This window comes from Onychomys torridus, chromosome 2 (genome assembly GCF_903995425.1).
Source record: "Onychomys torridus chromosome 2, mOncTor1.1, whole genome shotgun sequence".
Taxonomy (NCBI): Eukaryota; Metazoa; Chordata; class Mammalia; order Rodentia; family Cricetidae; genus Onychomys; species Onychomys torridus.
Window position 1 is genome coordinate 148,346,391 of NC_050444.1, and position 16,899 is coordinate 148,363,289.

The 16,899-nt window shown below is 41.7% G+C and overlaps 1 protein-coding gene across 1 annotated transcript in view; it reads right to left on the minus strand.

The window, feature by feature from the left end:
* Maco1 (macoilin 1) overlaps nt 1-16,899 on the minus strand; it is a 66,691-nt gene that overhangs the window by 38,553 nt on the left and 11,239 nt on the right. The window contains exons 2-5 of the mRNA XM_036178337.1: nt 8,710-8,851; nt 6,999-7,125; nt 4,278-4,401; nt 1,998-2,176 (exon numbers count right to left, since the gene is read on the minus strand). Of these exons, the coding sequence (XP_036034230.1) occupies nt 1,998-2,176; nt 4,278-4,401; nt 6,999-7,125; nt 8,710-8,851 (572 nt within the window). The remainder of the gene's footprint in view (nt 1-1,997; nt 2,177-4,277; nt 4,402-6,998; nt 7,126-8,709; nt 8,852-16,899) is intronic.

The following is a 16,899-nucleotide window of genomic DNA, read 5'->3' on the forward strand; positions in this document are numbered from 1 at the left end:
TCTCACACACACACACACACACACACACACACACACACCTTTTTTTTTAAAGGTTTATTTATTTATTATGTATACAGAAGAGGGCGCCAGATCTCATTACAGATGGTTGTGAGCCACCATGTGGTTGCTGGGAATTGAACTCAGGACCTCTGGAAGAGCAGTCGGTGCTCTTAACCTCTGAGCCATCTCTCCAGCCCAAATCTTTTTTTAAATGCCTGGATTAAACAAACACCTGATAATATTATTGAAAAAAATTCAAATGAAGCCGGGAGGTATTGGTGTATGCCTTTAATTCCATCACTCGGGAGGTAGAGACAGGCGGATCTCTGTGAGTTCAAGGCCAGCCTGGTCTACAGAGGGAGATCCAGGACAGGCACTAAAACTATATAGAGAAACCCTGTCTCAAAAAACAAACAAACAAAAAAAAACAAACAAAAAAAAAAACGTTGGGCGTTGGTGGCGCACGCCTTTAATCCCAGCACTTGGGAGGCAGAGGCAGGCAAATCACTGTGAGTTCGAGGCCAGCCTGGTCTACAAAGCGAGTTCCAGGAAAGGCACAAAGCTACACAGAGAAACCCTGTCTCGAAAAATCGAAAAGATGTGACTTCCAGTTATAGACATCTAGTCTTTGTGTGACTCAAGTGTTGCAATAATACGTCTGTATCATTTACCAGGACACTTAGAAACAGCTTCCTATATCAGCTCAGTATATTTCAATGTGCTGTGGTATCCTTGAGAAGCTATTTTGTACTGCTTCAGAAAAAAGGGTTTTGATATAAATTAGAAAGCATGACCTGAAACTTCTGACTTCCAAGCACAGAAAACCAGTATTACTATGGGCTCACCTATCACTATTGGCTGAATGTCCACAAGAAAAGCCCCCTAGTAACGGTTCCATTTGCTGGGCGTGGTGGCTTACCTCTTTATTCCCAGCACTTGCAAGGCAAAGGCAGGCAGTTCTCTGTGTTTGAGACTAGCCTGGTCTACAAAGTGAGTTCCAGGACAGCCAGAGCTGTTACAAAGAAACTGTCTTGAAACCCGCCCCCCCCCCCAAAAAAAGGTTTCATTTAAGAGCCACCATCATACAATAAATGAAATATATGAAACATTCAAACAGGACCCACATCTCCTTGTTCTGTCAGAAGGCAATGTCACATGTCCACACAAAAATCAACGTCACATGTCCACATAGCCATCAATGTCACATGTCCACACAGCCATCAATGTCACATGGCCACACAGCTATCAATGTCACATGTCCACATAGCCATCAATGTCACATAGCCACACAGCCATCAATGTCACATGGCCACACAGCCAATGTTACATGGCCACACAGCCACCTTGCTTATACTTTGGTTCTTGATTTGCTTCAATTACAATGTCACAGTCAAGATGTATTTTATTAATAAGTATTTCTTAAAATTTGTAACACAATATTTACATGTTTAATTAAAAAGAATGAACTAGAGGATGGAAAGATGGCTCAATAGCTAAGAGCACTTGTTGCTCTAAGGTTCAGTTCCAGTACCACATAGTGGCTCAGAACGATCAGCAACCCCAGTTCCAGGGCTCCAGACTCCTATACATATAAACATGCAGAAAAAAAATCAATACACATAAAAATATATGTAAAACAAATACTATATTAAGAAGCAGATGGCCCTCAGAGAGTAAAATACTGCACTCACATTCTGTATTTCATGACCAAACCACAGCCCCAGGAGGAACTAGAGAACTGGAAACGCTAAACTCTCAGCCATTTTTTAACTGAGGCAAAATCTGACTAGCCTATTAGGTCTACAACTTAAGAGTAAAGACCACCGGGCGGTGGTGCACGTCTTTAATCCCTGCACTTGGGAGGCAGAGGTAGGCAGATCTCTGTGAGTTCGAGGCCAGCCTGGTCTCCAAAGCAAGATCCAGGACAGGCGCAAAGCTACACAGAGAAACCCTGTCTCGAAAAACCAAAAAAAAAAAAAAAAAGAGTTAAGACCTACCTTCCTCAGCCTCTTTTTCTTGCTTCTGCAACATTTGCTGCTCTGGAGGGAGGGCCTGCTGAAGAAGCTGCATATAAAACTCGTTCTCCTTTTGAACTTCCTTTTGCTTCCTTAACCGCATTTTGTAGCTCACATAACTTTTGAAGCCAAAGCCCAAAGTCACCACAGGGTACCCAATACTAGAAAGAAGATAGTCCAGCCAATAATCACAAGCGCAAAACAAACAACATGTGCAGACACATAAAGCTACTGAAGGTGAAAAATCAGAAAACCATTTCTAGTTGATGATGATGAACCCATGAACAGAGAACAAGCCCCTGGGCTACAGGTCTGATGGATCACAGGAAAACATTTCCCATCGTATTTTAGGGGTTCTTTAATTCTAGGAGTCCCCACAAGGACTGACAAATACAGCAGCTAATGTTTTTGAGGAAACCATGAGCTTTGTGCATTAGAATTGAGCCACCGTTATGTTTTTAAGAATGAAAAGGTATCTGGACATGATGGGGCCATTGCTAACAAGAACTTGGAGGCTATGGCTGCACAATATCAAACCAAAGTTGCAGCACAGATCAGGGAACGGCTCATGAAATCCCATCCCTAGCTGAGGGGCTGTTAAAGCTGCCCATGTTCCAGTGGATGGTCCTATACCCATACAGAGACTGGCAGCACTGAGTGGACTCAGTGGGTCTTAAAAAAATACATGAAGTTGGAAGAGATAATTATGTGTGTATGTGGAGGTTATAATAGGAAGAGTCCGAAGGGAAGGAATGGTGGGTAGATTTGATCAAAACACATTATACTCATGCATGAAATTCTCAAACAATAAAATTTTCAAAAAGAACTAAAGGGTAGAGATTTTTATGGGTAGCCAACAATAGTCATGCTAAGTGTTAAAAAAAATCAAAAGGGCACAAAGCGGTGGTGGCACATGCTTTTAATTCCAGCATGTAAGAATTTGAGGCAGGTGACCTCTGAGTTCAAGCACAGCCTGGTCTACCAAAGGAGACAGTCAGGGCTACACAGAGAAACCCTATCCTCAAAGACAAAACCAAACAAATCAAAAGGGTATTATTTAATTTTTAACATCAGAAAACAGAGTCAAATTTAGGCAATCACATTAATCTTCTTGTGTCTGAGGAGTAAGAGCAACAGCTGCTTCTGTAAAATTAATTCATAAACACTCTGTCACACAGCAATTCCAAAATCACTTATATGTAAGTATCAGGAAATCATCTGAATTGTTAGAGTTGTTACACTAAGTTAAAACAAGTGTTCTTACAATTCTAATATAAGACAGAAAGTAAAAGTATTTCCTCCATGGGTTGGGGATTTAGCTCAGTGGTAGAGCACTTGCCTAGCAAGCCCAAGGCCCTGAGTTTGATCCTCAGCCCCCCCCCCCAAAAAGTATTTCCTCCAATCAAACTGCCAAATGCTTTTCCAAAGTGTCTGTCTACAAACACTGTCAAGCCCATAGTAAGGCTCCCAAGTGTTAAAAGTGTTACAGTTTTTAATTAGTTTAAATATAGTTTCATTACAAATTTAAAGTGACAATGTTTATTTAACTCATTTGTAAAAACTAAAAAAAAAAAACTGGAAATAGTAATTTGTATTTATTTGGGGGATAGTACTTTTCACAACTGATATAAACAGAAATCAAGCTTACTTTCTAATATTTTAGTTAAAGTTAAATGAAATATACCTCAACATTCGCTTATATTTCATAGGAAGAAATGTTCCTTTAAAAGTGTTAATATGCTGGAGAGATGGCTCAGTGGTTAAGAGCACTGACTGCTCTGCCGGAGGTCCTGAGTTCAATTCCCAGCAACCACATGGTGGCTCACAACCATCTGTAATGAGATCTGGTGCCCTTTCTGGCCTGCAGGGACACATGCAGGCGAAATACTGTACACATAATAAATCTTTTTTTTAAAAAAAGTGTTAATAGCCTTATCACTTCTGTAGAAGACTATGGAAGCTTTAAGACGTGCCCATAGCTCATCAAGACTTTGGAATCATCATCAAAATCACTTGTCAGATACTTACAAGCTTGGCACTAAGTTAAACACTTGACACATTGCACCTCCTTCCCATGATCTCAGGAGAGGTTAGAAAGCTGATGCTTAGAATGACAGGCTCAGCAACACAGCTGTTGGGACAGAGCTGGGACTCCATCTCTGAAAGGCTCACACTCTCTACAGCATGCTATAATGATGCTGGGCTCAGTTGAACTTACCACCTTACACTGAAATGTAGTCTAAGGCTATAGGTAATACTCACCAGTGAGCAGCAAATGGACGACAAAGGTCTACATGAAAATTTTTCAGATCTTTGAATCTAATTGCTGCTTCAATATAAACAAAGAGTATCCAGAGGGACACTGTAGGCAAACACACTCCCCTTTCTGTGGGAAAGCAGCAGAGAGACAACCATCAATGAATACAGTAGCTGACACAACAGATGGGTTGTCTGGAGACTCAGTCAGTGACAGCAACTTTCATTAAGACTTTCAACTAAACTAAAAAGCAGTATGATCTAAACTGAAAGCTTTTCTATGACAAACAAGCCCACAAACTAATTGACAAAAATAAAAGATAAACACCTGTCAGGAGATATTCAAAATGTATGTTAAACAAAAGATTCATAATCTTAATATACAAAAAGCTCCTAAAAATCAATTTTTAAAAAAGGCAACCAAAGTTCGGTATAATACTGTATGCCTACCTGTAGCCCCAGCACTTGGAACACAGAGGCAGGGGGATCTCTGAGTTCAAGGCCAGCCTGGTCTATAGAGGGAGTTTCAGGACAACCAGGGCTACAAAGGAAACCCTATCTCAAAGAAAAAAACAAAAACCCAAAGAACAACAAAAAAGAAGCACCAGCTGCTCTCCCAGAAGTCCTGAGTTCAATTCCCAGCAACCACATGGCAGCTCACAACCATCTATAATGGGATCTGATGCCCTCTTCTGAGGAGTATGCATACATGTAGACAGAACACTCAAACATAAAATATACAAATAAATAAAGTTTAAGAAAAAAATCATCACCAACATCAAAAAGTTTATGACACATCTTACCATTCTTTTATGGCTATATACAATTCTATTAAGCATTCTTTGTTAATTTTCTACTTTTATTCAAGTATTTTGTGTGGGTGCACACATATGTACATGCCACAGCAAGCTTGTCTCTACAACTTTTCAGTTAGGTCTCTGATTCCACCAACAGGATTCTGGGGTTCTGACTCAGGTCCTCAGGCTTGCCAGCAAGTCCTTTGACCTGCTGAACTGTCCTGCCAGCCCTTGTCAACGATTCCTAACCTCAAGGAATTTTAAATTTTATCATATGGAAGAAAAACTAGCCCTCCAAGTTATATACACTATAATCCTATTTTCCATTATTTCTATTACATGTAGTTTGTCTCAGCATTAACTATTTCAAATTAAAACCTATTTCACAACTTGGCTATTCCAATGTGTGTGTCACTCTATGACACTGTCCTGCCAATCCCTGGGGGAGTCCCAACAGGTTCTATTAGGAGCTATGTCATTTGTCTCTTCCCTATGAGACAACACTCAAGAAATCAGAAAGGCTGCCATTGCCAAACAGAGTCCTAGCACATCTGGGCCGGAGCCTCTCAGACATTTAGATTAGCCCATCTTAGGTAACAGAGAAGAAACTGGGATGCAAATAAATGGCCCAGGATAAGAAAATACAAGCAAAAACTGGTTCAAAGAAAAATCTCTTGAATTAGACTAGACAGCAGCCAACTTGAGAACATTCTGGGTAGCTTAAAATCAAGTCCGATCCTACAGTGGAGAAACCACGCTCACGGTGGAGACCTCCAACAGCAGGGCTTAGCTGTCTTCTGCCGTGGCCAGCACCACTTTCAGCAGCAGCATCAAGGATGAAGCTGCTCCAGGGAGCTTTTACTGTCTGGTGTGCTCTCAAAAGTCAAACCTACAGGTTACAGCTGGGTCACAAAGCTCTGCAGACAGTGGGACCCTGAGGACCAATCCTCAAATCCCAGCAGCACATGCCACCTATGCTTTCATAGTGAGTTGGGAGTTGTCAAAACATTTCTTCTGGTCTTGGTTCGAGATAACAGAACAGTGTGAAAAAAGAAGAAAGTTGACTATGAATCCCTATCAGTAAGAATCTATCTGAAATACAGTGCAAAGAATTAGGAACACAAAATAGGAACACTTTAAATGCCAGACAATTAAAAGCTAGTGATATCAGGAGTATTTTTGCCTACAGAAAACAAAGACTTAATAGGCTATGACAGGGTCTTTAGATCACTTGATACATGTCATCTGGGGGAGACCATATATTCAGAGTGGTCCTATGAAAGTGGTCCTGTATCAGGCCACCTGAAACTTCTAAGGCCAAATTCTGTCCATTCCCATGTTTCTGGATAAATGCTTTTTAAATCCTCTAAGAATCTCTAAGACCCAAACTGTAACAGCATCTTGGATTATAAGTACAAGGAGGATACTTGTGACCCAGTATAGAGAACTACTTTCTCCTATGCAGCCCCAATGTGAATGAGAATGGCCGGAATCCACACCACTGCACATTTCCAATTGTAGAAGGGCCTCTACGTGCCTGGGATGCTGAGGCTTATTTTTGGGTTTTTTTTTTTTTTTTTGGTCAAATTACTGGGTTCACATATAGAGCAAGGCATGGTGGGGTATACCTATAATCCCAGAACTCAGAAGGCAAGAGGCAGGATAGTCACTGTGAGTTGTAGGCTGGCCTGGTCTACATAATGAGTTCCAGGACAACCGAGACTATCTAATGAGACTCTGCCTCAAATAACCAACCCTATAACCAACCAACAAACAAAAACCCACAAACCACCACCACAAGCCAAACAACATATTGCCATGTATTGGGGAAAGGCAACTTTAAAATGTCAATCTTAAATAATTCATTCAAATAATCCACATTTTAAAAACTTGCATCTAAAATTTCTAACCAAGAAGTCATCAAGCTTACCTGTGTGCCATACGTACTGGACCCATACATATGTGCTAGCAGCAAAAAAAAGCCATTGTATGGGAATAAAGAGGAGACATATGATATTTGATGTAAATGCTACACAAACAAAAAATACTGAGAAGGCCTAAAGAGAGAAAAAAAGGCAAATTAAAACCACGTTTCAGTACTTGTCATTTTCAAGCATATTATTAAAAGCTTTGTTGAATAAAATTACTAAATACAGAGCAAATTAACAAGAAGAAATTTTAAACACTTTGAATAGACCACATAGAAGCAGTGATTTTTAGCTTGCTTGAGCAGCACGTATACTAAAAAGCAGTGGCTGACTCCACATTCAAGAGTGCCATTGTTCATGGTTCTTAAGCCGTGGGAAAGAACCGGACCAGCGCTGAGGTGGGACCACAGTGAGCTCATTGGGATGCTATAGGCGGGTTACCTGAAGGAACTAGAACTTAACACTGAAACCCTCCTGTTCCCTAAAGAGCTCCGTTCTTAAAGGAGAGGCTTGCTGGCATGCAGATGAACCAAACACTGGCAGGAAATATGCTGGTGGTAATATTAATGATGCTGCCTTCCTCTGAACACCACTATTCATTACCAATAAGACAAAAGTTTGAGGCCATCTTTTGGAAGCATGGATTTGCTCTGACCAAAGCGCCAGGCCTGGATTGGAGAGTTAGTTGTAAGGTGTAGCTATGGAACACAATAGAAATAACACGTAAGTCAAAAGAATAATAACCTCAAGCTATGCCCCAACCTCTAACCGGACAGTTTAACATCTGTGGTCTAGCGACTCCTGAAGGGGCTTTGAGAGCTTTCCAAACAGAGAGCTCTAAACAACAGAGTCACTCTTCTATTTTATTGGGTAAGTAGTTATTTTCAATGAATTAATAAATATGTATTTAATTTTCATTTTATTTTCTCTTTTCGTTTTTTAGCTACTATTTGTTTTTTGTTTGATTTTCACTGAAAACAGGGTCTCTGTAGACCAGGCTAGCCTGGAACTTACAAAGATCTTCCTACTTCTGCCTCTATTGCTGGGATTAAAGGTGTGAATCACCACCCAGCTTGTTTGATTTTGTAACCTACATTAACAGAAGCTCTTTGGAGTTTTCAGTAATTTTTTTTTTTTTAAGATTTATTTATTTATTATTTATACAGTGTCCTGCAGCCTGCTGCACCCTGCACACCAGAAGAGGGCACCAGACCTCATTACAGATGGTTGTGAGCCACCATGTGGTTGCTGGGAATTGAACTCAGGACCTCTGGAAGAGCAGCCTGTGCTCTTAACCTCTGAGCCATCTCTCTGGCCCTTCAGTAATTTTTAAGAGTATAAAAGAAATCTTGAGATCAATGAGAATCACTGCTTTGATTCAATTACAACCTAGAGACAGAAACTCCAGAGCACTCTAGAGTAAGACTAGGCAATACTGAGTCCTCACACTGCTACCCCCCTCTTAATACCCTCTACCCAGTCTCCTCACTCCCCTCAAGTGGGAGAGGAGGGGAAAACAGAACCACTCATCAGTGGGCTTAGAACAGCCAAGTTTTAATCCACAGACCCAATTAGCTCATCTCAACACAGGCACTTTCAGTATCGCTAATAAAATCCATTTAAAACAGGTCAGTATCAGTCACTGAAGATATTCTTTTAATTAGAAGAATAACTAAATCCCTGACAGTTGGAGAACATGCAATAGGAACATACCAGTCCCTGGTATCTGAAGGAATCATAGACGCTTCTGATGAAAAGCCAGAATGGCCACAGATATTCAAATCGGAACTCCAGTACGAAGTCTGCCAGGAGGACAAGTGCCCACACTACCAGGAATTTCAGGTATAAGAATGTACTGCAAAACACAAAAAGAAGGGGTTCAAGGTCATGATGGAGAACCAGAAATAGCAACGCATTGTTTCTGTTCAAACAGATATAAATAACTTCATTTACCACAAACATAGTGGAGACACAGCCCAGAAAGCTGCTACTGTGGCCTATGTGGATTGTAAAAACCTCCTTCATGATAAGCCTCCCTCACTGTCAAGATGAGATGATGACCAAACCTGCTCAGCTCCATTTAAGATGGAGGAAAAACACTAAATCTCACCACTATTTTAAAAATGTGCTAAGTGCCTGACTTGAAAATACGGCAATCCTCTGAGAATGACAGCTTTCAAGCTGTTCTTCATTAGAACAAAGTGTCATGGCTGAAAGGCTCCATCCAATGTGCACCTTCCTCACCCTCCACACCTGCTTCAGAGCTGGAAATTCTTGCTGTGCACCTACCTCTCTGTGCTTCCAGAATTCTGTGCTTGTCCTCTCTTTTGCTTCTCTATGCAGCATTCATGTGCACTGACCAAACAAAACATAACTAACTGACTTCCTAAAAATATGCCAAAGCTAACTCATGGGACAGGCACCAGCCATTACCAAAGACTGCAGGCACAAAATGTCTGTCAAAGGAAATATCTTCAAACATTCTGGACTTTAGATGTAAATGTGTGTTCGTTCTGAGTTCCCTCCTATTCATGTTAAAGAGACACACGCTTTGAGAAGCCAATTAGTACATGCATATATAACCACTGTACTGAGCTCAAAATAAGGTACAAACACAGTTTAAAAAAAAAAAAATCAAGCTGGGCAGTGGTGGCTCATTTCTTTAATCCCAGCACTCGGGAGGCAGAGGCAGGTGGATCTCTGTGAGTTCTAGGCCAGCCTGGTCTACAGAGTGAGTTTCAGGACAGCCAAGGCTTTTTTCGAGAAAGCAAACAAAAAAATTTTCTAAACCAGGCATGGTGGCATACACTTATAATTCCAGCACAGGGAAAGCTGAGATGTCAAGAAAAATCAAGAGTTTGAGGCTAGCCTGGGCTATACAGCAAGTTACAACCTAGCCCGAGTTAGAAAGACTCTATCCTAAAAAAATAAATTTCAAAAACTAACCATATATGAGTTCTGGTGAAAATGTAAGCATCTGAGAATGAACTTCCACACTGTGGAGGAGATGATACTACCCAAGAGAAATGCACCTTCATCTCTAGACTCACGGGGGATATTACCAACAACTGTTTTGATACTAGCAGCCAGCTACAGACCAAAGGTAAATTAACACACACACACAAAAAATTAGGGTTTTATACTAAGCAATACTACTTAGCACTCACAGGAAATAAGCCATTCAGGAGAAAGCTCAAAACTATCCCCCAAAAAGCTGGGCAAAACACTTCAGGAAAGTGTTAACTACTAGAGCAAGAAAGTTTGAGAACAGAGACAAGAACTAGAATGGTAGCAAACACCTTTAACCTCAGCACAGGCCAATCTCTGTAAGTTCGAGGCCAGCCTGGTCTTTGGCAGCCGCAGCAGCAGGCCAAAAGGTAGTGAATCCAGTTAGACAAAAAGCCGAAGAACACCTGCTTGGTCAAACGCCCTTATTACACCTGGCTGCGGTGGCAAAAGGCTGTCTGTCCCCTCTAAGCCACTGAAAGTGTCTCCTGAGATTTAAGCAGTTCATCGAGGCCCTGGACTGGCAGACAGCCTCCAGCTGCCTAAGTCACCCCACAAGTACAGACCAGAGACCATGTAGGAGGAGCGAGGCTGCTGGCCTCTGCTAAGAGGCCACCTGTCCTTTGAGTGGGGGGTTAATGTTGGTGGAGCAGGAATGCTCAGCTGATGGAGATTACACATTACAGACCCAATGGAACTGTCGTCTTCTTGTCTTTTGTCCAAAGGTGGGTCCCTTGATGCACCAGGGGGGCAGCCCAGGCTGGGGCAGCTGGGCCACAGAAGATACCACCGCTGCCTTCACACAGGTTAACTCAAAGAAAAGGCCCTGGCTAAGCATGGAAGCTACCAGGACCAATGACAAAGATGGACATGATGGTATCTGTTGCCACAGGCAGACAATGTCCTTGGGTCCAAACTCCTTGGCTTACATTGCCAAGTTGGAAAAAGTAAAGGCCAAAGAGCTCATCAACAGAATGGGTTAAATGTACACTGCTGAGTTTCCTGCACACAAATATAATTTGTGAATTGCCCTTCAGGGGCTGGAAAGACGGCTCAGCAGTTAACAGCACTTGTTAATTCCCAGCACCTACATGGCAGTTCATAACTGTCCACAATTTAAGTTCCAGGGAATCCAACATCCTCTTCTGGCCTCCAAGGGCACCAGGTGTGTAACATGGTACGCAGACATACATCCAAGCAAAACACTCAAAACCCTCGTATACACAAAATAAAATAAATATATAAAAAAAAAAAATTAGTTGCTTTTTCTTCTTCCCAGGACAGGGTTTCATTGCGAAAACAGTCCTGGCTGACCTGGAACTCATTCTGTAGCCCAGGCTGGCCTCGAACTCAGAGATCCTCCTGCCTCTGCCTCCTGAGTGCTGGGATTAAAGGCATGTGGCACCAACCGCCTGGCTAGATGTTTTTTGTTTGATTTTTAATTAAAAAAAAAAAAAAAAAAAAAAAAAAAAGCAAGCTTGGACCAGCAAATTGGCACAGTAGTAAAAAAAGAAACAGCACAAACCAGCTTGCCCTGGAGACCCTCCACAGTGGGGGAAAAAGCCGGATGTTGTCCTCTGACTACTGGTATGTGAATACCAAATCCTTTCTCTCACACACAATAATAACAATTTTTTTCAAAAGCTTTCCAATCTTGTATACTTTGTAAGGCAAGCATTCTTATGCTGATGTGATCAAATTAACTATTTGAATAAATACAGATTAAAAAAAAAAAAAAAAAAAAAAAAACGAAACAGGGGATCTTCCCTCTTGGTGCTGGGGGTTGAATCCAGGGCCTTGTATACACTAGGTATATGCTCTAGCACTTAGTAATACTCCTAGCACAAACCAAGAACTGTAATAATCAATTGAGAAACATTTCCCTAAGATGCAGAATGGTCTATATACTTGAGAACAAGGAGGAAAAAAACAAAATTCAGTCAGGATTCTTTCTGTGCCCTATGAAGCCACACAGGTAGACAGCAAGAATAGGAGTGTGATATTTAAACAATATAGAATTTGCCGTTTAGTGTTGATTTCTTCTATTTTTAATTTTTGTAATAATTATTTTGTACATGAGTGCTTTATATGTATACACACCCTATATGAGCCTGATGCCCAACGAGGTCAGAAGAAGTCATCAGATCCCTGACACCGGAGTTTCTGGTGGTTATGAGCATATATGTGGGTGCTAGGAACTGAACTCAGGTCTCTGAAAGAGCAGAATTGCTCTTAATCATAAAAGCCATTTCCCCGGCCTACTGTTAATTTCGAACATTAATTCTTAGAACTTCTATGAGTTTGGTAGTAAGCTTCTAGGAAGTCTGACATAGAAATCAAGGGGCCCAAAGGAAAGAAACAGTTCCATCCCATTTGAAGTCTCCTCTTCTGTTTCATTACACTACAGCTTTGTTGGCCAGTTAAAGACAGAGCCCATACTCTCCTTAAACCCACAACTGACTGTGGAAAGCAATGAACATCTTAGTAGAAAGAACAACCCGAGTCCTGCAGATACTTAGAATTATAAATGACTTCAAAACTGAAAGAAATTTTCCTGTGGTCCAGAACTGTTTCTAGGCACTAAAGTAAGAAAGTCAGTCTCCTGGCCATGTTTTAAAGGCATTTAAAAATGGCATGGGGGTTGGGGATTTAGCTCAGTGGTAGAGCACTTGAGTTCAATCCTCAGCTCAAAAAAAAAAAAAAAAAAAAAAAAGGCATGGAGCGGGACACCTTTAACCCCAGCACTCAGAGGCAGAGCCAGGCGGATTTCTGTGAGTTCAAGGCTAGCCTGGTCTCCAAAGTGAGTTCCAGGAAAGGCGCAAAGCTACACAGAGAAACCCTGTCTCGAAAAAAAACAAACAAAAAATAATAATAATAAATAAATTAAATTAAAATGGCATAGGGCAGACCGGCAAAGATGTTGCACACACCTTTAATCCCAGCACTTGGGAGGCAGAGGCAGGTGGACCTCTGTGAGTTCAAGTCAGGCTGTTCTACAGAGTGAGTTCCAGGACAGCCAAGGCTCTGTTACACAGAGAAACAACAAAATGGCCTGTGGCCAGCTGGAGGGTGGAGGTATAGCTAGGTGGTAAAGCACTTGTCTAGCACGTGGAAGGCCTTAGGGTCCATCCCCAGCATCACATGCACCGAAACAGGCACCAATACTGTATTATGTAAACTGGTAAGCATATACTCAGTGGCTTCCGGATCCTTAAACACCAGTCCTGTGACCCAGACACTGGTCTTCTAGATGTCACCCAAGAGAAACAAATACATGTCCCCATAGACTCTTGTGGAAATGCTGGGTTGGTTTCCTCTCACCTACATGCTTCTTTCTTGTTTAGCCATCTGTCAAATGGTAATTCAATCTACAACTAAACTCTAGATCCTACCTGTCTTTCAATGTAGGAAAATTTTTCTTCTTTTCTTTTGTTATGATTTTTTATTTAGCCCGGTAGTGGTGGTTCACACTTTTAATCCCAGTAGTGGGGAGGCAGAGGAAGGTTGATTTCTCTCTTTCTTTCTCTCTCTCTCTCTCTCTCTCTCTCTCTCTCTCTCTCTCTCTCTCTCTCTCTCTCTCTTTCTCTCTCTCTCTCTCTGGTTTTTTGAGACAAGGTTTCTCTGTGTAGTTTTGGTCCCTGTCCTGGATCTCACTCTGTACACTAGGCTGGCCTTGAACTCACAGAGATCCACCTGGCTCTGCCTCCCAAGTGCTGGGATTAAAGGCGCAGGTTGATTTCTTGAGTTCAAGACCAGCCTGGTCTACACAGTGAGTTCCAGAACAGCCAAGGCTACAAAGAGAAACCTTGCCTCAAAAACAAAAACAAAACAAAACAAAAAAGACTTTTATTTTTAATTATGTGTATATGCCAGTGTTTGAGTGCAGGTATGTGCATGTGAATACAATGTCTAAGGACATACAAAAGAGGGAATTGGATTCCCTGGAGCTAGAAGTATAGGCAGTTGTGAGCTGCCCAAAGTAGGCTCTGGGAAACAAACTGGAAGAGCAGTACACAACATTCTTAAAAACACAGAGCCATCTCTCTAGCCCTGTTTTGTTTTGTTTGTTTGTTGAAACACAGTCTCATGTACTCCTGCATCAAAGACCTCAAACTCACTATGCAGCCAAGAATGACCCCAAACTTCTGATCATTCTCTGCCTCCAATTCTCAAGTGCTATAATTACAGGTGTGCATCGCCTGCCACACTCAGTGTATGAGGTGCTGGGGACCCAAGTCAGAGCTTCGCTTATAGGAGGCAAGCACTCTTCATAACTGAACCACATCCCAGCCTGATAATCTCTGGAGCTGTCCCTGCAATGTAGCTGGATGAGCAGTCATTATTTCCAGGTAGAACATGAACAGGACTACCAACCGCTCTGTCCAAAAGGCACCCAGGAAATGGCAGAATCCCAGTTTAGCAAGCAACACTCTATTTCAATAACAGGATAGCACTGTCCACAAAACAGCAGCCTGCTGAATATTTTTTGCTATCCTAATCATTTAAACATAAGGCAGTACAAAATGGTCTTTATTGGTGAATATTCTTTTTCAATTCTGCAACTTCCACCTTGGGCATGGGGTGGGGTTCTTTCAGACCTTTGATATTCCCCCACAAATCACTTTTAAGCTGAGTCTGTTTAGAAGTAAAGACATCTAAGTAAATTTGTAGGTCATTCCTGGCTTCATCCTAGCTTTTCCTCAGGCTCCCTTTTCAGGAAGGTCTCCTTTAAAATCTAGAGACAGCTAATTAACAAAGCTGATTTTCCCTAGACTCAGTCTTAAATTCTACTGAGTTGCTTCAGTTACAAGTTTCCAGAGTTTACAAGAGATGTTGGGATCAGCGAACTCAGCCTCAGCATCACTACATTGCCTTGATCCTTGAGAGAGCAGGGAAAGCACACCCTTATTAGTCCCTGTCCTCTATTCTGAAGATCCTGAGTTTTTGTCAATTTAAAGGAGATGCCATCCCAAGGGCACTTCAAAATATTTCTTTCATCCATGAAGAAAATATAATTGAATACATTTCTACATACATGGCTCATTACATGACTTATGGCTAATTTGATATTCTGAATTTCTGATTGACACTGGCAAATAATTATAAAATATTGTGAATAAACCAGGTGTAGGGGTGCACACCTTTAATTCCACCACTCAGGAGGTAGAGGCAGGAGGGTCTGTGAGTTTGAGGCCAGCCTGGTCTACAGAGCAAGTTCCAAGACAGCCAGGGATACACAGAGAAACCCTGTCTCAATGACACCCTTCAAAAAAAAAAAACAAAAAACAAAAAACCACAAGTAAATTTTTTTTTTTACTTAAACTTTTTACTGCAATACAACAATGAAGTAAACAGTAATTAGACACCTACCAATTTCCCCCAACAAACAAAGAATGTAAACAGGAAAATAACTCTGCCTATATGTGTACAGCTTCTCAAATCATGTTAGAGGGTCTCACATTCAATAATCAGGTAATTTTAAAATAGCAGTAATTATTTTCATTTTAAGAAAAAGTCCCCTTTCTACCCTCCCCATCCCACACAAGTAAAATTTAGAGCATACCTGCAAAATGATACTTTGCCATTTCTTTCTTGAATCCATCTAGCAATAAGCTCCATCTATGGATTCACAATCTACAATTAATGGGGATGAGGAGCGAACATTCTTCTTCCTTCCAGGGACAATGCACTTCTTTCCACTGTCACCAACTGCTTGTCTGGAGTACACAGAATTACCACGAGCCAGCTCTCCATCCTCAGTCCCTGACCTTTTCCCTAGGCAGACTAATGCTCTGACGGTAGCCATCTGTCCCAACCCAGACTTCCCTGTCCTCTCAGATGGCAACTATGAATCACCTTTCACATTCAGCACGTGATGTACTTCCTATCAACCCCCTTTGTCTTCTCTGTTATGCAGCACTGCTAGAATATTCGTCTAGGCCCTTTCTCTGATTTGCTGAGGTCTCACCCTGGCCAGCTATAATTGCTACTCAGAGTACAGTCTGCAGCACAGCAGTATCAGTATTATGCCGACACTTTTTGGAAAAGCAGAATTTCAGAGCCCAGTCCAGACCGATTTAATCTAAACTTAATTTTAACCAGCTCCCTAGGCCTGTGCATATATTAACATTTCAGAAGCAGGGGCAGCATGGCATGGTTTGATTATAAGTTGAAACTTCATTCTCAAATTTCTGTGTCAATGGTAGTTGAGGGTGGGGCCTTAGAGAGGTAACTGGGATTAGATACAACCAGAGGCTCATGGCTTCATAAGTGAAAGAGGGGCTGGGGAGAAGGCTCAGCTGTCAAGAGCCCTTGCTGCTCTAGCAGGGGTCAAGAGTTCATTCCAGCACTCACATCATTCATAGCCACCTGTAACTCCAGCTCCAGGGGATCTGCTGACCTCTTCTGGCTTCTATGGGCACCTGCACTCACTTGCACACACACACATTATAAAAATAAATCTTTAACAAAAGAGGAGGGCAAGCAGCAGCCGAGGACAGCAGCACGTGCTTATAATCCTAGGTGCTCACAAGGCCAAGGCAGGAGCTTGCATATGCAAAAGCAGCCTGGAAAACATAATGAGACCTCATCTCAAAGAAAGAGGAAGACACCTAAGCTGAAACAGCCTTGCTCTGCTTTGTCTCATGATGCAGCCAAAAGCTCCTTACTAAATGCCAAACAATGTGTCTTGATTCCATACCCCTGGACCTCTTAGCCCCAGAAACTTAAAAATTTATATATTTATTTATAGGCTGGGTGTGGTGGTGCATGCCTTTAATACCAGCACTTGGGGAGGCAGAGGCTGATTTACAGAGCAAGTTCCAGGACAGTCAGGGCTCCAAGGAAAAACCATGTCTGGGGGGATGGGAGGGGAAAATATACACTTATTTATATAAT